The following is a 27,016-nucleotide window of genomic DNA, read 5'->3' on the forward strand; positions in this document are numbered from 1 at the left end:
CCAGCTGTTTAGTCAGGAGACGGTGATGAAGTTTGTGCCGCGGTACAGCCTCGTCCTAGAACTCAGCGACAGCGGGGCCTTTCGGAGAAGCCTGCATGACCCCGACGGGCAGGTGGTTTCCTACCTCAGCGAAGTGCACGAGCAGGACGGGCACCTGTACCTGGGCTCCTTCAGGTCCCCCTTCCTCTGCAGACTCAGTCTCCAGTCTGTATAGCAGCCCCAGCTGCAGCTGTGCCTGCACAGCACAGGGGGCACCACACCTGGTCCAGGAGGCACCATGGACACTGCCCTGTCCTCCTGCTCCTGCCGGTCCTGGAAGTATGTGATGTCACAGATGTGTGGGCCCCGGCAGGACGCCCCTCACCTGGGTGTCACTTTGCTTTTAGGGCAGCATAACATCTGCCTAGGAAAGATAAGTCCATGTAAAGCCATGTTCTCTTAAACTTTCTAAGTAGAGCAATTCTCTAGGACTTAGGAGACTTCATGCCCTTTAACGGGCCTCAGGGTTTGGGGATCGAGTAGTAGGTGCACTGTCCAGGGATCTTGTTTCTGCTGTTGCCTCTGTCCTGCCAGCTTCATATCTTGACTATAAAATGAGGTGAAACCTTTCTTTGGGGGAGGGACATGGGAAGGACGAGGAGAGCTCAGTGCAGAAGTGCGTTGAGGCCAGTGGGTGGAGCTGCGCAAGTGAAGACCTTGGGACCGTATTCTCTAGAGTTGCACAGGTCAGGTCACAGCCCTTGGTCCCTGGGCCCTCCCTTCCATAGCTCCCACCCCCAACCTCCCTCCCTACCAGAGGGCTTTCAAGACTCCCCAGTCTCCCTCAACTTTTAAAGGCAAGGACCTCAGTAATTGCACAGGAAGAGCATGTCGATTCTGAGGACTCACTGGGTTTCTCTCTGTGCACAACCCACCACACGCATCGATGGGTCCAGTGGCTGGGCACCGCAGGGGTGCGTTTAGGAAGTCCTGTTTACACACCCTTGTTCCTCACATCTCGATCCAGAGATGTGAATAGTGTACGTGTTAATGTCATCTTTGCTCGACTGTCACAAGCCTGAAGTTGCTGTGTATCCTGACGAGTATGTCTACACACTGTCCTAATTTTGTCAGGGAGACCCATGTAATAATGATGATTAAATTGATCTTTCTGCTGATTAACCTTTTTTGATGGTGTTGCTTGGGAGGTGTTCTCTACTGTAATATACTTATTTTAACAGTGACTGAAATTTGACTCCATCGAGTGTGGACTGGGGATTGTCTTGGTGGGGATCTTGTTTAGGGAGGAGCAGTTCCTCTCGTTTGCTCAGGTCCCTCCCCTGACCCCTCCCCTGCACGCCTCCCACTGTGCGCCTCCCCTTTGCGCGCCTCCCACTGTGTGCCTCCCCTGCACGCCTCCCACTGTGTGCCTCCCCTTTGCGCGCCTCCACACTGTGTGTCTCCCAGCGCTGAATCACTTGGGCAGAGTGATACATGCCGCTCTCCTGTTTTCCAGCCTACAAAATGGGGCTAATATTGCTTCCTTTCTTTCCTGGGTGTCTATGAGAATGCACAAGAGATTGTGTCTGGAATTGTTTTTAACAGCTTGACAAAGACAATTTTTTAAATTGGTAATGATATTAAAATTCGAAGAGGATTGACAGCCTTGGTAAAATCTGAACCATTTGTGACTTGTTGCACTGGCTGGCCGGCCGCAACCCCTTTGCTCCCTTTCCCAGCAGCAGGCACCCCGACATGTGTGGCTCCGGCCTCATTTTAGGGGAGGAGTCAGGATCTGATGGCTACTCAGGAGTGGCTTTGTGTGCAGCAGGCAAACCAGAGTCACATGGGCTTCTGTCTAGTTGATGCAGTTTGTGTTGTCTCAGATGAATGACTTAATATTGTTTACATGACTTTATAGGAAAGAAATTGAGTCGTGATTATTAAATACTTTTTAATAGATAATGGTGCACCCCATATATTGAGTATACAGGAATAATAAGGTAAAACCTGGTCATTCTGCTGTAAAAAGTAATTTAAATGTGCTGAGCCTGTATAAGTTGACTTCTTGATTCAGAACAGAGGGCTTTGCTTTTAGTGCTTAGTTTTTACTGATGCAAAGAAGCTGGTAGATTGCTTTTCACAGTTTTCAACAAAGGAGTCTTGATTTTGACTCAGATGTTGACTTTCTGTCTCAAAGTCATTTCCTGTGGTAATTTGCCATGGTGAAGTACAAAATATAGCCTCATTAGGTTTAAATGTGTCATATGCCTTTGTTGTAGACATAAAACAGATTTGCTCTAATGTGAATTACTAACATGCTTTTAAAATTAAATCAAGTGATTCATTCATTGTGTGCTTCTTTATTATTACATAAACCCCATCAGAATTCAGTTATTGCCTTTTATAAGACAGAGGTCCCATTTTAAGATTTTTATCATCAACATACACCTGCAGAGAGGTCTATAGTTTTGAAAGTTTTTCATGTACAGTGACCTTTTAATGATGCAAGGAGATATGGCGTCGTTTTACACATGGGAACTGAGGCTAGGGGGAAGTGACTTGGCCAGAGTCACAGCTGATCCAGAGCCCATGCTGTGACTGCAGAATCTGCTGGGGAGGTTGGGACACGAGGAGGGGGCAGGGTGGCGTTCCCAGGACCTGACTCTGTGGTGGCCCCTGCCCAGCCCAGGGGTTAGACCTTGGCTGGACATCAGAGTCCTCTAGGATGCCCAGGTGTCTGGAGTGGCCTGGGCATCAGCGTGGTTTACAGCTTCACAGGGGGCACCTGTGGGCCGGTGGGGCATTCATCACAGCCTGGGCCCATAGCAGCCTAGAAGGGGCTAGGCTGGGCAGGCGTCAGGAGCAGGGGGCAGTAGAGCTGATCCCTGAGAGTGTGCATATAGCTGGTGAGCAGGTGTGGAGGGCCATGGCTGGGGGAAAGTTCTCAAACAGTAGGGCAGGACTGGCTGTTAGAATTTTAACTGATTTTGGTTAGTTGGAGATCTTGAACAAAAGTGTTTCTTTTTGGTCATAGTTCTGGTATATCTTAGAATCCTGGGTACTTAACTTTACATTTTCTCAGTGATAAAGACATTAGATGATAGCACAGCTTCCCTCTGTCAGAATCATTCCTTCTGAGTATGAGTAAAGCTGGTCAGTTTTCAAAAACAGGTAAAATTGCGAGCCAGCCCTGATGGCCTAGTGGTTAAAGTTCGGCGCTCTCACCGCTTGGTGGCCCAGGTTCCTTTCCCGGTCGTGGAACCACACCACCCGTCTGTGAGTTGCCATGCTGTGGCGGCAGCTGACATAGACCTGGGAGGATTTACAACTAGGATATACAACCATGCACTGGGGCTTTGGGGAGAACAAAACAAAACAGGTAAAATTGGTTGGGTATAACGGGACTTAGGTCATCGCTGATTGACATCCGTTATCTGAGGTGAATTACTCCATCTCCACGTGGGTGTTTTGTCTCTTCCATTTGGACCTACCGCCTGGCTTTCTGGCTTTTCGCTCTCAGGTGGGCCTTGGGGTGCCGAGTCTGGAGAGAACAGTCTTCACGGTGGTCAAAGTCATGTTGATGAGACAAGCTGATGGAGTTGGCCAGTCAAATGGGCGCTGTGCCGCGGAGCCCACTCTCCGGTCAGCTGAAACAAATGTCCGTGGTAGTTTGGTTGGTAGATACGTCTCTGCAGAGGGCAAAGATATGCCAGCTGCAGGCTTCCAAAAATCAGGGGAGCCCCACACCGGCTCACTGGCCGGCCCCTTTCCTCCTGGTGTCACTAGCTGGGCTAAGAGAGAGTTGAGGACAAGCCTTTTCTTCTGTCAGGTATAACCCATAAAACAGACCGGGAATAATAAGATGATGACTGGGTTATAAAGTAGAGCTCCCGTGAGGCCCCCACGTAGAGAAAGTTTGCAGAAGCCTGAGGTTGGGGGCCACACGGCCAGCTGGCATCTGCAGTGGCTAGTTTGCCTTAGTTAGAAGACTTCTCTTTGTTTACTGTATAGGAAGGGATAAAGGCCTGGCCCCAAATGATGTTTTGAAAATTGTGGCTATCGGTAGGTATTGAAACCTGAGAGTTCTGAGATGAAGATTTGAGGCTTCCTCTTCCCTCCCTCCTGGAGGGAAGATTAGCCCTGGCTCCCGGCTGGGTAAAGGGGAAGTTCAAATGCAGCTCTCCCCACACCTGCCTGAGCTTTCATTCTCGTTTCTGACCTCTGCCTGTGAGGCCGGGGTGGGGGTGGAGTCTGGAGGCCCAAGTATTTCATAAACGGGGGCGATTGGAGCTCAGGGCATGGGGGCCTCCCCTTCTCTTGCTGCATCATCTTGCGTAAGTCACGCAGACCCCTTGCAGCTGTGTCCAAGGCCCGGTCCAGCTCGGAAGCTCTGTCTCTCCAGGTGTGCCTGCCATCTTGTTAATGTAGGGGGTCAGCAGTGCTGAGGGAACTCGTTTATGGTTATGAAAAGATTGCCTTTAGGGGCCTTCAGAACCAGCGAATAAATTAAATGTCTTGTGGCATAGTTGCCACCGCTGTCACTGATTAAATGTCCAGAAGGAGGCAAGTCAAGGCAGCAAAAATGAATGAGGGTTTGGAATCACAGTTACTCTCATTACGAAAGGACACCAATGGTAATTCATTTTGGTTGTTTACATTGACTAAGTTTACGACAGCATGCTAAATTGCCTTACATATTTAATGCAGATTTTCTGTTTCCTATGAATTATCGGGTCCATATTTTTTAAAGGCGACAACATATTTTGTACTAATCCATAGTCTGAAGAGGACCTGGAGAGGAATGACAAATAGAAATGGCAAGCAATAGGATATATTGGAGTATATGAGGAAGCCATTTGGTATAGACCTAATTCGGCCTGTTTTTCCAAAAGGACCTGATGTGGCCATTGAGCATGCATTGTGTATCTGCTTTAAACATTTCCTGTGACAAGAACAAATGCCCTTAAGATAAAGGTGCAACTCCCCCTTGCCACATTGGCATTTCATTAAGGATAAGCATCTCTCCTTAGACTAGGAACTGATTCCTGGGCTCACCTGTGAACGCCCAGCTCTAGACAACAGACTTGCCTCCTGCTGTGTCCATCAATCGCTGTGCCCTGTCGACAGGGCAATCTTGTGACTATTGTAAGAGGGACGTTTCAGTCATATGTGAAACATCCTCTTTAAGGGTATGTAGCCACCCCGTACACCCCACTTCTTTGGAGTGCTCCGTTCCTTTGTGGAAGGACTCTCCCAGGCTATATGATCCTCACATTTCAGCTCAGAATAAACTCACCCCAATTTTGATTTATAGATTGGTTATGGATTATTTGTGTCCCAGGAAGAAGCGCAAAGCGAGTGTCCCTTGGGTTTGCACTGGGCTTACTGGTGCAGTGTGTCTGGGCTCATAACTGAGTGAAGCCTCAGGGACTCTGGCCATGGCAAACTCCTGGGCTTCTCCTCTGTGGTCCAGCCTTGCACTGCTTCCAAACAAGTGCAGACACTCTCTCCCAGGGACCCCTGTGCCTTCAGGCTCACAGTCTCTTCTTTCTCCGGCATTCCCAGCACAGCATGTCCATCCCTAACCTTGTTCTCCCTTCCTGGTGGGGCTGTGGGGGTTACTTCCTCTCCTGGTGGGGCTGTGGGAGGTGCTTCCTCTCCTGGGTGGGTCTGTGGGAGGTGCTGCTTCCTCTCCTGGTAGGGCTGTGGGGGGTGCTACCTCTCCTGGTGGGGCTGAGGGGTGCTCCCTCTCTTGGGTAGGGCTGTGAGGGGTCCTCCCTCTCCTGGTGGAACTGTGAGGGGTGCTCCCTCTCCTGGTGGGGCTGTGGGAGGTGCTACCTCTCCTGGTGGGGCTGTGGGGGGTGCTCCCTCTCCTGGTGTGGCTGTGGGGGGTGCTCCCTCTCCTGGATGGGGCTGTGGGGGGTGCTCCCTCTCCTAGGTGGGCCTGTGGTGGGTGCTTCCTCTCCTAGTGGGGCTGTGGGGGGGGGGTGCTCCCTCTGCTGGCTGGGTTTTGGGGCCATGCTCCCTCTCCTGGTGGTGCTGTGGAAGGTGATGCTTCCTCTCCTAGGTGGGCCTGTGGTAGGTGCTTCCTCTCCTAGTGGGGCTGTGGGAGGTGCTCCCTCTGCTGGCTGGGTTCTGGGGGCATGCTCCCTCTCCTGGGTGGGGCAGTGGGCAGTGGTCCCAGCACTCTGTCCCATCCCACCTGCCCATATGCTGAGCCTCTGAGGCAGCAGAGAGAACTTGGGTGGATGGCCCCCAATCAGAAGAAGGCACAGCTGGAGGGTGAGTGCCCCCTAAGGTGGAGTGCTGCTGACCCTGCCGGCTCATGATGTGGAGACAGGCTGGCCTGTTTCTGGCTGCCTTGGTCTCCAGTACATTTTAGCCAGCAGCTAATGGCTGGAAAGCCTCCTGGGGCATTATGGAAGTGACTTAGACTCGCCAGAGCACCAGGGAGGCGGACTCCTCACAGTGCTCGCCTCACCCCCTACTCCCCTTTAACAAGTACAGCCACAGCCACTGCTTTGAGATGGCCAGTTCTTTATTCATATTTATTCATAGCTCTATTCATCCACGAAAGGTCAAGATGCTCTATAGCAGACGTGGTCCCCTGCCCAGGGCTGGAATGATTCCCACTAAGGACTGATCTCTGGGCTTTCATCAACGAGCCTGGCACCATGGGGTAATCGAGTGGGGGGCTCCCTCAGGGGGTGAGAACCCGAATAATTCCCATCGGAGGACTCAGTCCTGTATGTTCAGACCCTGAATCAGGTGTACAGCATCAATGAAATTAATTAAGTTTAGAAGAAAATGCGATTTAATCTAGCCATGGGGCAGTGTCTTCCATCCCAGCTACTCTGCAGTGAACCCCTGGCACTTCCATTCTGCTCACTTGTGAGATACTATTTCTGAAGTCCCAGAGGGCCTGTGCCAGCCGGAGTGGAGCTGTGACTGAGGGCAATAAAGAGCACAGGTGTCTCGCGATTGTCCCAGCAGCAGTCTGGCTGAGAGGAAGTCAGTGACAAAGGAGAACGGGCACCTCGAGCCTCTGGAGCCAAGGGATGACCCAGACTTCAGAGTAGCAGCTGAGAGTCTGAAACAAAGAAGGGCACCTAAGCGCCATCCTGCCCGCCACAGCAGCCGCCCCCCCACCCCAGGCTCTCCTCCTGATGCTGCCCCTCCCCCACCGAGGCTGGTCCCCCTGCTCCAGCCCCGGGCCATCCTCCTGATGCACTCTGCAGTCAGTTCCCAGGGCCCTGCCTGTGGGGCATGGGGGTGTGTGTGTGTGCATGCGTGCATGCACATGTGTACGTGTGCGGGTGTGCATGCATTTTCTTTACTGAGGAATTTTCTTCCTGCCCTGAGTTTTTATTTTGAAAAATTTCAAACCTACAGAAAAGCTGAAAGAATAATTCAAGAATATATATACTTTTTGCCTATATTTATGAATTATTAAATTTTGCCACATTTACTTCTCTCCCTGCATGTATGTGTATGTGTGTATATATATATATATACATGTTTGATTTCTTATATATATATATACACGATTTCTTACATATGTAAGTTCTTTTTTGGCTCTAACCTCCCCCACCCCAAACCCATGGCATTTATTCCTTGGATATGAGCCTCTTGGAATGAGGGGGTAGGGTGGGTCATTCAAGGTGTTCTCTGGGGGAGACTCCCCTCCATCCCCCCATATCTGTGGGTGCTGCACGGTGGCTGGGAGGCCTGGCCCTCTCAGGAGTGAGATGTGGAACTGTGCTGGCAGAGAAGTGAGGACGGGGGTGCTTCCCAAAGCCCTGGAGAGTGGGTGGGCCCGGGAGGTGGCAGGCAGTCTGAGGAAGCCAGACTCCATTCCTTACCCGCTTTAAGGTGCTATTGGTCTGAAAGTCACAGTTGTCCAGACTGGGGTGCTTGGTTTTCTTGCAGATGGTTCTGCTGATTTCCAGGTCGAGCATGTACTTCAGGCCTTTCACTATCTAAAGAGAACCAAGGGCCGGGCCTGGGTTACTTGGTCCAGGATAGGAGGGATGGCAGCGCCTCCATCAGCAGGAGGTGGCATGAAGGCAGGTGGTAAAGATGCCCAGCTCTGTCCCCTGGAAAGGGAGTGAGTGATGTAGAGGGAATGTCCGGAACTTAGCACAAGAGCTCTGGGAAGGAAGCCGTTGCTTGGAGCCCAGACCCCTCCCTGTCCCTTCCTTATTCATTCATCTTCTCATTCCTGCTCACGTGCCAGCTCTCTGTCCTGGGGATAAGACGTGGGCTGTGTGTCCTATCCTAGGACGTCTCCTTCCTGCCCAGAACTCTCCATCAGGAGGGACATCAGACTAGGGTTGTCTGGCCCCCAGCCAAAGGTGAGTCCTGCCCCTCCGTGCCCTATCAGCCACCTGTGGCCTGTGCTGACTGCCGGTCCCTGCCCTGGGTGGCAATATTGGGTTTTTTGTTGTTGTTTTTGTTTTTAGTTTCAAAATAGCCCTTCTCCATTTGGATGTGATACCAACCTGGGTCATTCTCCTCATTTGTGGTCTCAGAGGAGATGGAGAAAAATTTCTGTTTTTTGTCTCAGCCCCATCAAATACCAAGGGAAGGAAAGTTGTCCCCACACCACACTGAGGAACAACTTCCTGTCCCCCATCATAAAGGCCTTGGGCAGTCGGTTGGGCACAGAGCATCTTGCGCTTGCAGCCTTCCTGCAGGAGGGGGAGAGCCTGGGAGCAGAGGCCCCACCATCCTTGGGGCTGGGCCCTTGGTATGATGATACTTTGCCTATTTCCATGGAAAGCCATAGAAGCCCGTCCCACAAAGACTGTCTTTCTACAACACACTTTTGTAGTCGTAAAAGTATACTGCTCTTAAATAGTTTGTAATTGCCGAACAGCATAAAGATTATAACCATCACCTGTAATCCTGTGACCAGGGGTAACCCTTAGAATGTGTCAACGCCATTAGCCACCACAGCCTCTCCTCCTTCTGTGCTCCACTGCGCATCCATGGGAGTGTGTGGGTCCTGTCCAAGAAAGCCAGCCTCCACAGCAATGAACATGACATTTGCTGTTGAACGGCTGCACAGGTCCCTGGGTTTAGCAAATGGCAGATACCGCTGGGCAGCCACCTCCTGATAGCTTCTCCTCACTGTTCTGCATCCCGTGTCTTGCACTGACCCTGTGTTCTCAGGGCACAGAGGCAATAAGACCTGTTCTGCCCTCCAGCATCCCCCTAGGAGGGAGAGTGCCAAGTCGTCTGTAAGAGGTCACTGAGAAGGCGTGAGGACTTCCGCTGTGTGCAACCTTACAGGTGTGTCATTCTGGCTGGGCTGGAGCAGAATGATAAGTCCTGTGGGGCTGCAGGGTGGGTGAGGTGAGGCAGGCCGGGCAGCTCTGACAGGGGTGTGTGGGCCAGCTCCAGGGCCCAGCACCTTCCTCTGGTTCCTGTGTGCTGGCTCCCTGATCCCTTCGGTAGCCTTCAGCCCCCACCTATAGTACCTCCTCAGTCCCACTCCTGTTGTGCTGTGGGCCATTGGCCTGGTGGCTCTGCCCAGGAGAAGCGTGGTTTCAGTAAGAGGCTCCAGGCCTTTTTGCTCCTCTCTGGGTGACACTGGTTTTGGCTGCTCATGGGCTATTTGTGGCTTCTGCTGTCAGCCTCCTGGCCTGGGTCTGTATTCCAGATGGTCAGGACACTAGGTGGGTCAGCCCCTGGTAAGACAGGAGCCACTGCAGCCTGGCTTCCTAGGGGTGTCCCTGAGACGCTGGTGGCAAGAACTCAGACACTCACCTGGACCAGGGCTCTGCTGATGTGGGACTCCTTGAACAAGAAGATGTCGTTTGTGCAGTTGTTGAACCTTTCAACGCTGTGTCTCGCTGCTTTGAGGACTCCTGGGTTGTTGGTCTTTATTGTTTTTGGAGATCCTGGAATCACATCTGAGTTAAGGATCTGGGAACAAAAATCTGAGAGAGAAACACAGAAATGGACAAGAACATTGCTGTTAGCCCTCGGTCCAGGCGTCACACCTCATGCCTTGGGCCTGGTGCTCACTTCTCCTCCCTGCTCCCAATGTGGCCATGGGCCCATCCAGCCCTGCCTATCCACCTGACCCTGTTCACCCACCCATCACCCCCACAGTACTTTTGTTGTGCATACCCATGGTTGCACATACTTAAAGCTGAGGACCAGGTGTGGTGGGTGGTACAATGATGGATAGACAAGATATAGTCTCTGTCCCCCCATCCCTGCCCACACAGCCCCTTTCAGGACCCAAGGTTATTGCCAATATGTGTTAAAGAAAACCTGAACACATCCCCAGGCAGTGGAGCCTCTGGACAGGGTGCAGCCTCAGGGCATTAGGAGAAGCCACCCCAGCTGGCCTTCAAGGCTGCCATCCCACCTGAACTAAGCTTGTCCCCAACTGGACCATGAGGAAGTGCCTGAAGGCCCGTCCTGCCTTCTTACGACGGCTGCTGTCGTCCTCCACCTCAGTGACTCTTGTCAGAATCCACCCAGCTTCCAGGCTCTGGGTCAGCTCACCAGAGGGCCCCTGCTCCCCGAGGGCCCCTGCACCCTGGCAGCGCCATAGCACCTGATGCCCCTTGTGTGCTGCCTCCTGCTGTGCTGTTTTGGGTACAAGTCTGAAGATAGACGCCAGGCCCAGGTGACTTTATCCCACACAGCTCCACTGTGCAATGGGCACTTGGTAGAAAAGGGAGGGTTGCTCTTGGGAGGGACGTCAGTGACATGGTGGAGTGAGCTCACCCTGGACTCTCTCCCCTCCAAACTACAACTAAAAGCACCAACTGCTTTCCAACCAAAAAGAAAAAATCATAACAACAGCAATCGTCAGAGACCCACAGCAGCCAAACAATGGAGGGCAGAGAGGCTGGAGCTGCCCTCAGAGGAGCTGGAACAGGGTAAGAGAGAACTTCACTCCCTGCCCTAGAGACTGGGATCACTGCTGGGTGAGGGAAGGAGCAGGGGAGAGGCCACACGTCTGTGGCATCGTCCAGGACTCCCACAGACCCATGCAGCGGGAACCCTCTAACAAGGGAAAGCATTCTGTGGGGGAGCCCCATCAAGCCAGTGCCCCGGGAGACCAGAAAGCAAGAGCTGCTGGGAATCCAGGTCTGTGCGCAAGAGAAAGTGCTCCTTCTCCCCCAACCCACGGTGCACACGGCCATAATGGCTGAAGGCAGAGGGCTCAGAACGCACAGCTCTTGACCACCATCTAGTGGTGACAGGCTGTAACTGCAACCAAATAATAGCATCATGCGCAAAAACCGCTCCTCTACCATCCAGCAATTAATAAAAGCTCCAGACCGGAAGGAAAACAATAAAAACACAGAATTAAGTCCTGAGGATTTGGAAATAGGTAAACTAAGTGAAAATGAGTTCAGAGTAGCTATCATCAAAAAACTCAATGAGGTAAAGGGAAATATGGAGAAACAAGTCAACGAGTTCTGGAGTTACTTCACAAAAGAGATTGAAACTATAAAGAAGAATCAATCAGAAATACTAGAGATGAAAAATACAATGGATCAGATAAAACAGAATACGGATTCCCTGAATGCCCGTGTAGACACCATAGAGGAGCAAATTATCATAATTGAAGATAGACAGGCTGAATGGCTCCAGACAGAGGAAGAAAGAGAATTAAGAATTAAAAAAACTGAAGAAAATCTCCGAAAAACAGCAGACTCAATGAGAAAATCCAACTTAAGAATTATCAGAATCCCTGAGGGCGTGGAAAAGGAAAATGGAGCAGAAAGTGTGCTTAACGAAATTATAGAAGAGAACTTCCCAAATCTAGGGATTCAAAGAGAAATGTGTTTGGAGGAAGCTTTCAGATCTCCTAAATCTGTCAATGTAAAAAGACCTACTGCAAGGCATATAGTAGTAAAAATGGCAAAAATGAATGAGAAAGAAAGAATACTCAGGCCAGCAAGGCAGAATAAAATAACTTATAAAGGAACTCCTATCAGACTTTCAGCAGATTTCTCCACAGAAACCTTACAAGCTAGGAGAGAATGGAATGACGTATTCAAACGTTTAAAGGATAAAAATCTTCAGCCAAGAATCCTCTATCCAGTAAAAATATCCTTCAGATAGGAGGGAGAAATTAAATCTTTTCCAGACAAACAAAAGCTAAGGGACTTTGTAGCCACAAGACCTCCACTACAAGAAATCCTCAGGAAGGGTCTCATACCTGAAAAAAGAAAAAAGGGAGAAAGGGGTCACAAAACACAGAGTAGGGAGACAGATAAAATCAGAATAGGATAACAAATATTCAACTATAGCGTTAGGATAAAGGGAAGTAAATAACCAAAGCAAAGACAATCTTATCACTCTAACCACAAACTCACAAAACAAGTTGGAATAAGAGATGAAAATAATATTTTAGGAGGGGACGAGGAAAGGGACTGAATCAGTCTAGGCTAAGGAAGTAAGAGACCACCAGAAAATGGACTATGTTATACACGAGATTCTGAATACAAACTTCAGGGTAGCCACTAAACTAAAAAACAGAACAGAGACACAAAACATAAATAAGGAAAAAATCTAAGAAACCCAGCATAAGAAATTGCAGAAGTCAATGGGTAGGCTAAAACACACAGGATGAGAAACAAAGGAAATGCAGGAAAACCGGAAAACGAGTGACAGAATGACAGCATTAAGCCCTCATGCATCAATAATCACCCTCAATGTAAACAGATTGAACTCTCCAATAAAAAGACACAGAATGGCAAAATGGATTAAAGAACAACATCTAACAATTTGTTGCCTCCAGGAAACACACCTCAGCTCCAAGGACAAACACAGGCTCAGAGTGAAGGGATGGAAGACAATATTCCAAGCTAATAACAAACAAAAGACAGCAGTTGTCACAATACTTATATCAGACAAAACAGATTTCAAGATAAGGCAGGTAAAGAGAGACAAAGAGGGCCAATATATAATCATCAAAGGGACACCCTCAAGAATAAATAATGCTTATAAATATCTATGCACCCAACAAAGGAGCACCAAAGTTCATAAAGCAACTATTAACAAACCTAAAAGAAGATATCAAAAATAACACAATAATAGTATGGGACCTCAACACCCCACTCACATCAACAGACAGATCATCCAGACAGAAAATCAACACAGAAACAGTGGAGCTAAACAAAAAGCTAAAACAGTTGGACTTAATACGCATATATAGAACACTTTATCCAAAAACAGGAGAATACACATTCTTCTCAAGTGCGCATGGAACATTCTCAAGGATAGACCATATGTTGGGAAACAAGGCAAGCCTCTACAAATTTAAAAAAATTGAAATAATAACAAGTATCTTCTCCAATCATAATGCTATAAGGCTAGAAATTAATTACAAGAAAAAAGCTGAGAAAGGCACATGGATGTGGAGACTAAGCAATACGCTATTGAACAAGCAATGGATCATTGAAGAAATTAAAGAAGAAATCAAAAAATACCTGGAGACAAATGAAAATGATAACGTGCCATACCAACTCATATGGGATACAGCAAAAGCTGTATTAAGAGGAAAATTCATCGCAATACAGGCACATCTTAACAAACAAGAAAAATCCCAAATCAGTACTCTTAAACTACACCTAACTGAATTAGAGAAAGAAGAACAAACAAAGCTCAAAGTCAGCAGAAGGAGAGAAATAATAAAAGTCAGAGCAGAAATAAATGCTATTGAAACAAAAAATGCAGTAGAAAGGATCAATGAAACAAAGAGCTGGTTCTTTGAGAAGATAAATAAAATTGACAAACCCCTAGCCAGACTTACAAAGAAAAAAAGAGAGAAAGCCCAAATAAACAAAATCAGAAATGAGTGAGGAGAAATAACAACAGACTCTGCAGAAATACAATGGATTTTAAGAGAATACTACAAAAAACTCTATGCCAACAAAATGGATAACCTAGAGGAAATGGATAAATTCTTGGACTCCTACAATCTCCCAAAGCTCACTCAAGAAGAAGCAGACAATTTGAACAGACCAATCACAAGGAAAGAGATTGACATAGCCATCAAAATCATCCCAAAGAATAAAACCCCAGGACCAGATGGCTTTCCTGGGGAATTCTACCAAAGTTTCAGAGAGGATTTAATACCTATCCTTTTCAAGCTATTCCAAAAAATTAGGATGGATGGCACCCTTCCTAACACATTCTATGAGGCCACATCACGCTGATACCAAAGCCTGACAAGGACAGCACGAAAAAGGAGAACTACAGGCCCATATCACTGATGACCATAGATACAAAAATTCTCAACAAAATTTTGGCAACCCAAATTCAGCAATTCATCAAAAGGATCATATATCATGATCAAGTGGGATTCATACCAGGGACACAGGGATGGTTCAACATCTGCAAATCAATCAATGTGATACACCACATCAACAAACTGAGGAATAAATCCACACGATCATCTCAATAGATGCAGAGAAAGCATTTGACAAGATGGAACAGTCATTTATGATAAAAACTCTGAACAAAATGGGCATAGAAGGGAACTACCTCAACATAATAAAGGCCATATATGACAAACCCACAGCCACCATCATACTCAATGGGCAAAAACTGAGTGCCATCCCCCTGAAAACAGGAATGAGACAAGGATTCCCTCTATCACCACTCTTATTTAACATAGTACTGGAGGTTTTGGCCAGAGCAATTAGGCAAGAAAAAGGAATAAAAGGAATCTAAATAGGGAGGGAAGAAGTGAAACTCTCACTGTTTGCAGATGACATGATCTTATATATAGAAAACCCCAAAGAATCCATTGGATAACTTTTAGAAGTAATCAACAACTACAGCAAAGTTTCAGGGTATAAAATCAATTTGCATAAATCAGTAGCATTTCTATACTCTAATAACGAACAGAAAAAGAACTCAGGAACACAATACCATTCACAATCACAATAAAAAGAATAAAATACCTTGGGGTGAATTTAACTAAGGAAGTGAAAGACATATACAACAAAAATTACAAGGCTTTTCTGAAAGAAATGGATGACGACATAAAGAGATGGAAAGACATTCCATGTACATGGATTGGAAGAATAAATACAGTTAAAATGTCCATTCTACCTAAAGCAATCTACAGATTCAATGCCATCCCAATCAGAATCCTAATGATATTCTTTACAGAAATAGAACAAAGAATCCTAAAATCCATATGGGGCAACAAAAGACCCCGAATTTCTAAAGCAATCCTGAGAAAAAAGACCAAAGTGGGAGGCATCACAATCCCTGACTTCAAAACATACTACAAAGCTACAGTAATCAAAACAGCATGGTACTGGTACAAAAACAGGCACACAGATCAATGGAACAGAATTGAAAGCCCAGAAATAAAACCACACATCTATGGACAGCTAATCTTCGACAAGGGAGCTGAGGGCATACAATGGAGAAAAGAAAGTCCTTTCAAAAAATGGTGCTTGGAAAACTGGAAGGCCACGTGTAAAAGAATGAAAATTGACCATTCTTTTTCACCATTCACCAAAATAAACTCAGGATGGATCAAAGACCTAAAGATTAGATGTGAAACCATAAGGCTTCTAGAAGAAAATGTAGGCAGTACACTCTGTGATATCAGTATTAAAAGGATCTTTTTGGACACCATGTCTTCTCAGACAAGGGAAACAATAGAAAGAATAAACAAATGGGACTTCATCAGACAAAAGAGCTTCTTCAAGGCAAGGGAAAACAGGATTGAAACAAAAAACAACCCACTAACTGGGAAAAAATATTTGCAAGTCATACATCTGACAAAGGCTTAATATCCATAATATATAAAGAACTCACACAACTCAACAACAAAAAATCAAACAACCCGATCCAAAAATGGGCAGGAGACATGAACAGACATTTCTCCAAAGAAGATATACGGATGGCCAAGAGGCACATGAAAGATGCTCATCATCGCTGATCATCAGGGAAATGCAAATCAAAACTACACTAAGATATCACTTTACACCCATTAGAATGATAAAAATAACTAAAGCTAATAGTAACAAATGTTGGAGAGGTTGTGGAGAAAAAGGAACCCTCATACACTGCTGGCGGGAATGCAAACTGGTGCAGCCACTATGGAAAACAGTATGGAGATTCCTCAAAAAATTAAAAATAGAACTACCATACGATCCAGCCATCCCACTACTGGGTATCTATCCAAAGAGCTTGAAGTCAGCAATTCTAAAAGTCCCATGCACCGCAATGTTCATCACAGCATTATTTACAATAGCCAAGACATGGAAGCAACCTAAGTGCCCATCAACAGATGATTGGATAAAGAAGATGTGGTATATATATACAATGGAATACTACTCAGCCATAAAAAAGAACAAAATCGTCCCAGTTGCAACAACATGGATGGACCTTGAGGGAGTTATGTTAAGTGAAATAAGCCAGATAGAGGAGGACAATCTCTGTATGACTCCACTCCTATGAGGAATTTCAACATGTGGACAAAGAGAACAGATGAGTGGCTACCAGGGGAAAGATGGGGTGGGGGTGGGCACAAAGGGTGAAGGGGTGCACCTACAACACGACTGACAAACAATGATGTACAAATGAAATTTCACAAGACTGTAACCTATCATTAACTCAATAAAAATTAAATTAAAAAAAAGAAAAAAGAAAAGAGAGGGTTGGCTGGACTTCCATTTTTCCATGCTCTTCCTTTTCCAAGGAGGCCCAAATTTGGATAAAAGATGGGGGAAGCAACATGAGGGGTTCCGCCCCAACAGTTGCATCTGACAGAGCCGAGCAGAACAGGGACCCCCTCCTCCTCCTCTGCCCTCCACGTCCTCCATTCCCAGCTCCCACAGAAGCAGAGCCCGGGCCGACCCCGAGACCCCTTGCTGAAGAAGAACCTGACTGTTCCGCCCAGCTTGCTCACAGGCGCTTGCCAGGCCCTGTCCGAGTCCTCCTCATCCTGCGGGCTCTAGAATGCAGAGGCTCCATTGCATAAGTCAACAGGCAAGAGCATCAGAGCCGCAGGAGGCAGGGTAGGAGCTGCCCAGGGCTCCATCTGCACAGATCCTGATGGAGGGTCCAAGAGTGAGCGCTGGGCCATGGAGCAGAGGCGTCTGGGGGCTCAGGAGACCAGGGTCCTGACGGGCCCAGCTTGGGTGTTTGCTAATTCAAATATGCACTTTGGATTTTATTATAAAGAACATAGGATATAAAAAGCCCCCAGGATCTGTGTAGCAACAACTGAATGGTGGCCTTTTCTGACTGGTGGCTCATGAGTGACTGGACTTTAGGATTCTCTATGTTTCTCAATTTTTCTACCATGGCCATGGACTCCTTGTATGTTCAAGTAACAAAAAGTTTAAAGTTTTGGGGAAAATCTAAGTAAATTGGGGAGAGGAGGAGGGTTTTTGGGTTTGTAAGCTGCTTCCCTTTACTAAGAATTTCCCCTAGATTCTCCTGAAACGTTAGTGTGCCAGAGACGAGCCAGGGTTGAGCGGTCGCATGAGGCGGGCAGTGGCAAGTCTGCTATTTTATTACATTACGTAAGTTAAATGGAGGGTAAAGTTCAGCTCCTCAGCAGCACTCTAGCCTCTCTGGCGCAGATAGGGACGCTGCCTCCTTGCAGAGGGTCCCACTGAACTGTGCCGTCCTGGAGAGTACACGCTGCCTCCCTTGACCGTACCCCCAGGGGGCAGCTGCTGTGTAGGCATCCGCGTTCAGTGGGGAGGCTGGGCTTGGCTCGCCTACCCGTGGAGGTGCCGAAGCAGCAGGAAGTGGAAACTTGGGGTGTGTGGTAGCAGCAGCGCTAACCAGACAGGCTTCCGGGGGCTCAGAGGACGGAGAGCGAGGAGATCAGGGGTCCCCTCCCCCTCCTCACTGGCAGTGTCCACTGAGACTGGAGACCCAGGTATATTTGGGTTGTAACATGTGCTGTCTGAGAAGATAATGGTGGCAGGTGATTCGGGCTTTCTGGGGCCTGAGATACCAGCTGGTTCCCCGGGATGTGAAGAAATCTAAGTGGTAGGCAGGAAAACAGCACTAACCCACAGAGCACGCAGCTTTAATAGAAGCATTATTCCCGGGGGGGCTGAACTGGGATGTCCCACTGGGGACAAGAAGTCCCTTCCTCATGGGGACTGACAGAAGGGACCTGAGAGGAATTAGGGGCTGGGAATTAGGGCTGGTGGGTTGGCTCGGCCGGGCACAGGAAGTCTGAACTGCAGGAGGATTGACGCCCAGCAGGATGGCGCTGTGTGTGCTGTGTGCCTGCTCTGGCCCGCTGGTCAGGGCTGACCCAAGAGCCCCAGGGGGTTGGGGTCTTAGGGGGAGAGAGGAGACATCTTTATAGGTGGGTGCAGGGTCTCTGAAACAGACTGTCCATATGGCCTCAGGGTGGGGTCAGTCTCTCGGGGAGGGGCCTGGGTGGGAACAGCTGCAGCAGAGGGTGAGAAGAAGGCCTGGCCAGGGCATCAGATCTTATCAGCTTAGGAAGCAGGGTCTCAGAGGAGGCCATTTCCACCCCCGTGGGAGGTCTGCCCTCCCTAGAACCTGGACGTCTGTCCCCCTGCCCCCCAAGTGCGAGAACCAGGATGGGAGGGCATCTGGCTGGCATGTCCACCGCACAGCCACCTACAGGTCTCCTCTCCCTGTGGGTGGTGCAGCGGAAAGCGTGCTGGGAGTCGGCAGAGTGGGCATGGTCCCGGTAAGTCCTGTGACCCTAGGGGGCATGCTGCCATCGGGGGAGGGCTGGCACCACCTGACCAACGGGACCACCTGGCAAACGGGTCTTCCCCAGCTGGTCCCCTGGGCCTGAGGGCGGAACGTCAGGACGAAGGTCATGGTTCCTTTGTGAGGCTCCCCATGCTTCAGCACCTGAAGAACCTGGCCCTCTGTCCCCCTGACAAGAGGACAGCGCTGGGGCCCTTCCCAACACACAGTTAAGGCTGTCTGCTGGTCTGCATCTGCCAGAAAGCCTGTCCTCACCAGCCCACTCTGGGATCTCCTTTGCAATAATCCAGCCCTCATTCGACATCCCCAGAGGAGTCGGGCTGAAGGCTTCGTTCAGGGTCTCTGAAGATGGAAACAAGGGAAAGCGCCAGCAGCCGGCTTGGTCGAGCTGAGTCAGCCCTGAAACCTGTGTTTCCCCAGGCTGCCCAGGTGGTTCTGCCCCAGGTGGTGCTGGGAGGTCTCCTGGCGCCAAGCACGCTGATGCTAATGTCGGGGGGCGGGGGGTCCCAGGCTGCTCCTCTGGGACCAGCACTTATTGATGACAGGAGGTTGAGTGTGGATTTCAGTTTTAACAAACAACATTTTGGAAAACAGCTTGGTTACTGCCCATCAGTGCGGTCTAAACAGCTGAGGAGGAAGCCACCTTTGTGGACGGGATCGAGTCTTCAGCAGATCCGTGTCAGAGACTGGAGGCTCCCCTCCCGACCCCTGGGGACTAACGTGGCTAGTCTCCTCTTTGTTAAAAATTGTGTCTATTGCGGGGCTGGCCCGGTGGCCGAGTGGTTAAGTTCGCGCTCCGCTTCAGCGGCCCAGGGTTTGACCAGTTCAGATCCTGGGCGTGGACATGGCACCGCTCATCAGGCCACGCTGAGGCAGCGTCTCACATGCCACAACTAGAAGGACCCACAACTAAAAATGTACAACTAGGTACTGGGGGGCTTTGGGGAGAAAAAGAAAGTAAATAAAAAAAGAAGATTGGCAACAGCTGTTAGCTCAGGTGCCAAACAAAAAAAAAATTGTATTTATTGCTTTTTCTGATTATAAGCTTACTTATTTTGGGTAGGAAATTTGGAAAATACAGGAGTATAACAAAAACATTAGAAATCCTTCTAAATATCTCAAAGGTAACCACTGTTTGTTTTTTTTAAAAGTATTAATTTAGTTTTACTTGAATTAAACAGAATTTAAAAAATGAAGTGAAACTGGGTTATGGGGAATCTCAGATGACTATCTCTTCCAAACATGTGATGTCAGTTCCTAAGCAATTTTGGTAAAGTTACAAAAAGGTTATGAAAAATACTGAAGTTGGTTTATTTTTATTTAACTATATGTTTCCTAAAATGTAGCCTTCATGTCAGTAAAACCTCATCAGCAGGTCTCTAAACAAACAAGGAAGGCTCCGTTTCTAATTTTAAAAAAGTATAAAGGTCAAACCTATTTTTAGGATGGTTCCTCAGGAGAAATCAACAGGGAAAGGCTGATGTGAAGAATAGCCATCCCAAAGGGGATGAGAACAAGTGACCAGGCGGCTGAGCACACGGCCGGGCCCTGCCCAGCCCCTCCCGCCCCTGCAGGGGCCTCGTGTCCTCTGGGGCCAGGATCTGGGGTTTGTGCCCACAGCTGAAGTCTGGGGCGGGGTGAGTGCAAGCTGTTCTCGGAAGCCCCCTCTGCTCCCGCTTCTTCTCATCCTCTGCAGGGGTGGCGTGTGTGTGCCCATCCTACAGGTGAGGAAACTGAGGCCTCAAAGGAGTGCAGGCGGGTATAAACTCAGGTTTGGCTAATTCCAAAGACTGCTCTTTGTCACTCATTTCAGAAGTGTCTGTTGGTAGGTGCTGTGGGCAGTCCGGTGGGGGGGAGGCCCGCAGACCCCGCGGGCAGGTTCCAGGAGTGACGCCTGCGCACAGGGAGCTGAGGGAGGGAGGCAGCTGGGCGGGGACACCAGTTACAAGGCGGTGGAGTCGAGCTAGGTGAGAAGTGAGAGCTGAGTGTGGAGGCAGAAGTGGCAGGACTCAGTGGGAGGCTGGGTGTGGGGGCGAGACAAGGGGGCTCTGTGACTCAGACTGGTGGCATGGTGACGCCTGGGTGACGTGAACTGAGGGCAATCAGTAGAGGAGCAGGTGTGTGAGAAGAAACAAAAACTGCACAGAGACGACGCCGGGTGGGGCCGGGCCAGGCAGGCTCAGAAAGAGGTGAACCATGGCCCATGAGCGGCACTCCCTCCCGCCCTGCCTGCCTCAGACCGGCCTCCCGGGAGAGCCCAGAGAGAAGACACCAGGGCGCTGAGCCCTCTGGAGGGAGGGAGCCACACACAGCCTGTCTACGGCCGCCTGGTGTGAAGCCCTCTGGGAACAGAGAAGATGGAGGCGGGCAAGCCACCACATGGGTGGCCAGGATGGCTTGTGAGGAAGGAGAGAAGATGCAGGAATTCGCTCCCCACTGCAGACTGCCCCGGAGGCAGGACTGTCCACAAAGGACCCCCTTACTGCTCTTAGGGGAGAAACTGCTCTTTACTTGTCCTGACAGCCTGACTCAGATGGCAAGAGACCGGGCGTCAGGGGACTTGGAGGGATGATTGGATGACAGCCCCTGGGCACTGAGCAGGGTACGATCTGCCTGCCACCAAGGTGCCACCCCCAGGACGCACAGGTGTAGCTGTAGAGGGGAGCAGCACAGTGCAGAGCAACATGCTGAAGGACTTGGAGGGAGCACCCCTGAGTTCCGGCGGGCAGACCCTTCCCTGGGGCCATGCACGCTGCTGTCCTCAGACAACAGGCCCAGCAGAGCGGGCACTAAGACCAAAAATGTAGCCGGGAATCAGCCACGGAAGGGCGTCGGCAGTTCCCCCCACCCTGCCGGAGAACAGCAGCAGACCTGCTGCAGGGACCAGGAACCTGGGGATCCCCGGGGCTCCTCGGCTGCTCCGGGCCCTGCACAAGTGCCTTCCCCGGACCATCCTTTTCTGTAGGATCTCCCCAGTCCTGTCAACATTCCACGATTCAGAGAAGTCGAGGCTGCCAGCCTCTTCCTCGTGATCAGAATGGGGAGCAAAGCTTCAAGGAAACATTTTGATATCTCTCCCTTAAAAATGTAACTTTTCCATCTAATCACAAATGATTTCTACTCTAACATCCTGTCCCATTCCTGTTCCACTTCCAGACCCCCTTCTTCAGAGCTGTAACACTGGCCCCCGGTTCCTGGGCCGGGCTCTGCGGCCCCCCTCCGAGGGCTCTGACCCACGTCCTCTCTGAGTGGAGAACTCCACTTCCAGGCCCCACACGCTGCATGAAAACATCCACGAGTTTAAACCAAATCTGCAGGAACGGGCGGCTCTGGAGCGGGGACACAGGCAGCGGCCAGAGCGTTAGCTGCAGCAGCGGGTAACTGTTTCCATGCAGAGTTAAGAGAATTGAATCTGCCCTCCATTTACCACCCAGCCTACAGGCAGCTGTTGAACAAGAGGTGGGACAATGACCTCCTGACAAAGAGCAGCTGGTACAGTAATCCGGTAGCCGATGTTTTTGGTAAACATCCCTTAATTTACTTTTCTGAGAAACCACGGCCGCACTGTCCCGAGCACGTCCTGTAGGAGGCGCCAGAACGTGGGACACAGCATGTGTCCGTGGACTGGAGCTGTGGGGAAGACCAGGCCCTCTAGACAGAGCTCCTGCGCTTTGGCCTGCCCCGCCGGGGAACTCCTGCATCTGGAATGGAAGGGGGGGTGCGCTTCCCCCCACCTTCCTCTTTCAGGAGTGTTCTAGATGTGGCCCAGGAGGTGGAGGGAACCCCAGCTTGTGAAGCCATCCCGAGATGGGAGCCAGGATAAGGGCCAAACACTGCCAGTCCCTGCTGGTGCCCCACCCCGTGGCACCTGGGGGCAGTTTCCTCTGAGAGTGGCACTTGAGCTTCCCCACCAGCACTGGAGTCCTCTGAGCCCTTGTCGTGGGTGTGGGCGGGAGCTGCCATCTCTGGGAGGGCCCTGGCCCGGCTCCTGGGGCTCAGTGTGGAGGCTGTGCCTAAGGACCGGGCTGGCGGGCGGCAAGTACCAAGCCCAGAGGTCCACTGTCTGCCCACCCTGAGCCCTGTGCCCTTCTCATACAACACCAAAATTCAGTGAGTTGGTCGTTGCCATTAATTCTATGGGGCCACACCCACCCAGCTGTGTTCTGGGGGCTCAAGGAATGAGTTAGGCCCATCCTTTCGAGGGCACATGTGTCCGCCTAGCACAAACAGGAGGCTGGTTAGTCCTGGCCTTAACCCACTGGGACAGGCCCAGAGTCTGCATGCCAGCTCTGCCCCCCACAAGCTGTGCCGCTCAGCCTCCCTGAGCCTGCGTGTGCTCACGTGTAAAATGGGGACGACGGCGGCGACCTCACAGGCCAGTGGTGAAAAGGCAGGAGACAACACGCATGAACAGCAGTGTGATGATGACCAAATGTCCAATACACCATACGGCTACAGCGAGGGGCTCTCAGGGACGCCCTGCTGGAAAAAGGAAATCTCAAAGTGCAGAGGGTGGGTCAGCAGCCTGCACAGCAGACGCAGCCTGCAGCAGTTTGCAGGGCCCCTCCCAGGAGGCAGGGCGTGGACCCTCCCTTGCTGCGGGTGGTCTGGCGTGGCAGGCGCTCCTAGCTCTGGCTACTGGCAGCCCAGGTCCAGTGTCACCTTGCAAAAGGAAGAGTAGTGGCTGCTGGACCCCAGGCCCTGCCCAGGAGGTCCCTTAATGAGAAGATGGGACGCTGAAAGTTTGGCTCGGGGTGCGAGGGGGCAGAAAGTGACATGGCAGCCAGTGGGGCTTCCCAGGAGAAATGACAGTCGGGTTGAGAAAGAAGGGCTTTTCATTTTCAACTGAAGGCAAAGGGCTGAGGAAACCAATGTAGCAATTTCCTAAGTTCTGATGGGCTCAGGCAGAAGCTGCCTGGGGAGGGTCAGCACAGGTTAGCGTCTAGGTGTGGGGAGAAGCCAGATGCCTACATGGTGCCACTCTGGGGGGTTCCTGTCACGCCCTCCCCATGGGAAGGTTCTGGAATCTGTTCTCAGGAGGCGAGGGAGAGGCTGTGGGAGCCATGGCAGGGGCAGATTCCAGTCGGGCTGCGTCTTCGTCTGCCTGACCACTAGACAGAGGGTCCTCCGAGCCCGTCCTGCAGACGAGGCCCGAGGCCTCTCTGCCAAGCGGAGGAAGCCTCTGAAGGGATCTGTGTGGCACGGGCCAGGGGCGTGCAGCCAGGAGCCACCAGCACAGCAGAGACTCAGGAGCAGGGGTGGCCGGGAGGCTGCCAAGCACCCCAGGCCATGAGAGGGTGCTTCTGTGGGCCACTGCGGTCAAGCCTCTCTAGGGCCCAAGGGGGATGCGGTGATCTACCCATTTCATGGATGATGAGATGTCACCATCTCATCATGGTGGCTCCAGGGTCCACAGCTAGGTCTGGGGAGTCTGTGTGCCCCAAGGCCCTCTGCGTGTGAGCGTGGACTCTGGATCCTCCATGTGGGGCTCAGTGGCAGAGAGCAGGTGTGACAGGGGAGGGCCCGGCTGGTCCAGGAGACTGGGGCAGTGTCACCAAGAGGGGATGTGACCCCTTCCATGGACTGAAAGGTTCTGGAGCTGTCCCCTTGTCACTGGTCACCTTCCACCTGGTCACCTGTGACCAGGCTCCAGCCCTCTTCCCATGAGGGAGGAGGGCAGAAACCAGCCACTCCGGCACTGTCCTCACTCACTGGGCAGTGGGCCTGTGACTTCAGCAGGTCACTTTAGCCCTCGGGCACCAGATTCCTCGTTGCTTGAATGAGGTGGTGAGGGGCCCCTCCAAGTCTCCACCAGCATCCATGGCCAATTCGGCCATGTGTGGGGGGCAGGCTCTCACTGGCTGTGTGACACCGGCAAGTCACCTAAGCTTGCTGTGCCTCAGTTTCCTGGCACACAGACAGGTCTCCCTTCCTTCCCTTCCCCCCGGCGCTGGCCTGGCAGGAAGGGTGAAGGGGTCTGATCTTTAGGGTCCCTCAAGCCAAGTCTCAGGACAGCAGCCTGCAGGCAGGAGGGACGAGTTAGATAGAAGCCGCCTAACCGCCACTTCCCCGCGAGGGGCCGTGGGGGAGCCTCCCTGGGAGGGACTGTTCTCAGGTCACCGTGCAAACCCCGGGAGCGACGGGAAACAGAATGCCCGAATGTGTTGCCCTCGTCCCCAGGCGGCCCCCAGACCCCGGATGCCTGCTCCGGCAGAGGCAGCCACGGTAGGAAGAGGATCTCTGCCCTCCGCCGCCAGGCAGGTCAGCGACAGTGCCCAGGAGCAGCGGAGCCCCAAGTCTGGGGGGAGGCGCTGAGGGGAGACTCTTACCTCGGGATGGGTCCCCCGTGGTGCTCAAGATCAGGCTGCAGAGGGCGAGCGCCCCAGCCGGCCACATGGCTGCGTGAGGCCCCCAGAGCCTGCAGGGCGGGGGATGGCGGCCCTGGGGCTCGGCATGGGATGGGGGGCGGGGGGTGGTTTCTTGCTGAATCATTTGACCAGAAGCTCTTCGCCTCCACATCTATGGGCCACAAAGTCAACCGCTTCCTTTATAAAAGTTTCCAAACAGCGATTATTTGCTGGGGGAGGAGGAAGAGAAGTAAGACCATGAACAAAACCCTGGGCGGCGCTCCACCCTTGAGACACACATGCAAGAGACCTTGCACTAAAATACTAGCAGAGATTTTCAGAAGCAGCATCACTTGGGTTTCCTTCTCCATACAGCATGCTTCTCAGGCCCAGGATTCGGCTCCCAGAGGCCGCGGGCAGGAGACTGTCTGCTGGGATGTGTGGGCATCTCCACCTGGGGAGTGGGCGGGGAAACTGGACGCAGACTGCAGCTTCAGAGGGTGGACATCTGCTTGTCAGCCCACACACCCCTTTGGGGTGACTTCTGCACTGGAATCGAGTGAGAGCGGTGTCTGCTGACTAAGGGACTGATCCCCCTCCCATCTTAGGCTCAGAGCTGGCAAAGGAGAAGAAAGGCCAGGCCCTGGCCCAGGGATCTGGGGCCCTGGCAGAGCGCTCTTGGACGTGCCCAGCCCAGTGGGTAGGAGTAGGGGCTCTGAAGCCAGATGGTCTGAGTTTGTTCAAATCTGGCTCTGCCTTGTAACATCTGGGTGACCTTAGGTGGGGGACACCCTCTCTGTGCCTCAGTTTCCCCCTAATAGGGCTGTGGTGAGGATTTGGGGACTCCCTCAACGTAAATGCTCAGGGCTGGGATAGAGGAAGCTGTATGGTCTCAGCTTCAGGGCGGTTCATGCACCTTCCTGGCTTTGGGGTTACAGAGGAGAGAGGAAGGAAATGGCCGAGCCGCTATGCTCCCAGGGCCATCTGGACTGTGGGTGCACGGACGTCCCCGGGGCTGGCCGGACCAGACTCCCTGAATCAGGACCTGCACTTTCACGCCATCCAGCGGAAGCTCTGCCCTCGGTGGGTCATGCTGGGTCGTACTGGATTTCAGGCAGGGACGTTTGGGTTTGTGTGACTGGACAAGCCACATAAACTCCTGGGACCTGTCTCTTGGGTTCCTGGCTACTCAGAAATGCGTTGCGAGGACTGCTGTGCGCGCAGTGCGTGGTGGAGGCGGCCTTCAATAGACAGTGACTGCTTGTGACCGTCCCCATGTTCTGCCGGTCCTGGGATGCTCACCCTTTGGCAGTCGGTGGCTGTGACACAAGGGCTCCAGGGTGGCGTCTCCTTGACAGGCTCTGTGCCTTCATCGCTGTGCCACGTCTGGGATTTGTCCCAAGCAGGGGTCTGGGCGGGGGGAGAGGCGGGGGGCATGGCCCTGCTGTCCATGGCCATGTGGGGCCGGCCATCACGACCGCTCGCTGCTGGTGGTGTGGGTCAGTCTCCCTTTCAGAAGCTCTGGGTGAAGCTCAGAGCGGTTGTGGGACTCGCCCCAGTCACTGCATTTTCCTTGGGGCTGGGCCCTTTCATCTGTGAATGTGCGTCATGGTCATCCCTATTCGCAGCCTTGCCACCCCCAGGCCTGGGGGGCAAGCGACGGCACGAGGAGGCCCCCGTTAAGTCACACGGCGCCATAACAGGAAGGAGCTGATGTTCCACAGCACTGTGGCAGGATTCTCCAGGGGAAGTGTGCATGTGTATGTGTGTGCGTGGCGTTACATGTGCAGACCTGTGTGTCTGTCTGTGTATGCGTGTGTGTCTAGGAGTCTGTCTTTGTTTCAGTCTTTATACGTGTCTGAGTGTGAATGTGTGTAGGTATGTTTATCTGAGTGTGTATGAAAGGTAAGTATGTGTGTGCTTATGTGCATATGCGTGTAAGTATGTGTGACTCTGTGTTTGTGTACATA

The 27,016-nt window shown here is 51.3% G+C and overlaps 2 protein-coding genes across 5 annotated transcripts in view; one reads left to right on the forward strand and one right to left on the reverse strand.

Moving 5' to 3' along the window:
* APMAP (adipocyte plasma membrane associated protein) overlaps positions 1–2,330 on the forward strand; it is a 30,498-nt gene extending 28,168 nt beyond the window's left edge. For both annotated transcript variants that reach the window (XM_023625988.2, XM_070247000.1), the window contains exon 9: positions 5–2,330. In XM_023625988.2, the coding sequence (XP_023481756.1) occupies positions 5–214 (210 nt within the window). In that variant the 3' untranslated portion in view covers positions 215–2,330. The remainder of the gene's footprint in view (positions 1–4) is intronic.
* CST7 (cystatin F) lies at positions 2,323–25,464 on the reverse strand. 3 transcript variants are annotated; one of them, XM_005604431.4, is made up of 4 exons: positions 25,029–25,230; positions 9,754–9,926; positions 7,845–7,961; positions 2,323–3,629 (listed from the first exon to the last, which is right to left on the reverse strand). In XM_005604431.4, exons 1-4 carry the CDS (start codon positions 25,216–25,218, stop codon positions 3,555–3,557), a joined length of 555 nt encoding a protein of 184 aa, XP_005604488.1. In that variant the 5' UTR covers positions 25,219–25,230; the 3' UTR covers positions 2,323–3,554. The 3 variants fall into 3 exon arrangements, with proteins under 3 accessions (XP_005604488.1, XP_005604487.3, XP_023481757.1); XM_005604430.4 differs by lacking the exon at positions 2,323–3,629 and adding an exon at positions 6,503–7,072 and having other exon boundaries at positions 25,029–25,464; XM_023625989.2 differs by lacking the exon at positions 2,323–3,629 and adding an exon at positions 6,503–7,072 and having other exon boundaries at positions 9,754–9,887.
* Positions 25,465–27,016: the final 1,552 nt, after the last annotated feature.

Source organism: Equus caballus, chromosome 22 (assembly GCF_041296265.1).
Source record: "Equus caballus isolate H_3958 breed thoroughbred chromosome 22, TB-T2T, whole genome shotgun sequence".
NCBI lineage: Eukaryota > Metazoa > Chordata > Mammalia > Perissodactyla > Equidae > Equus > Equus caballus.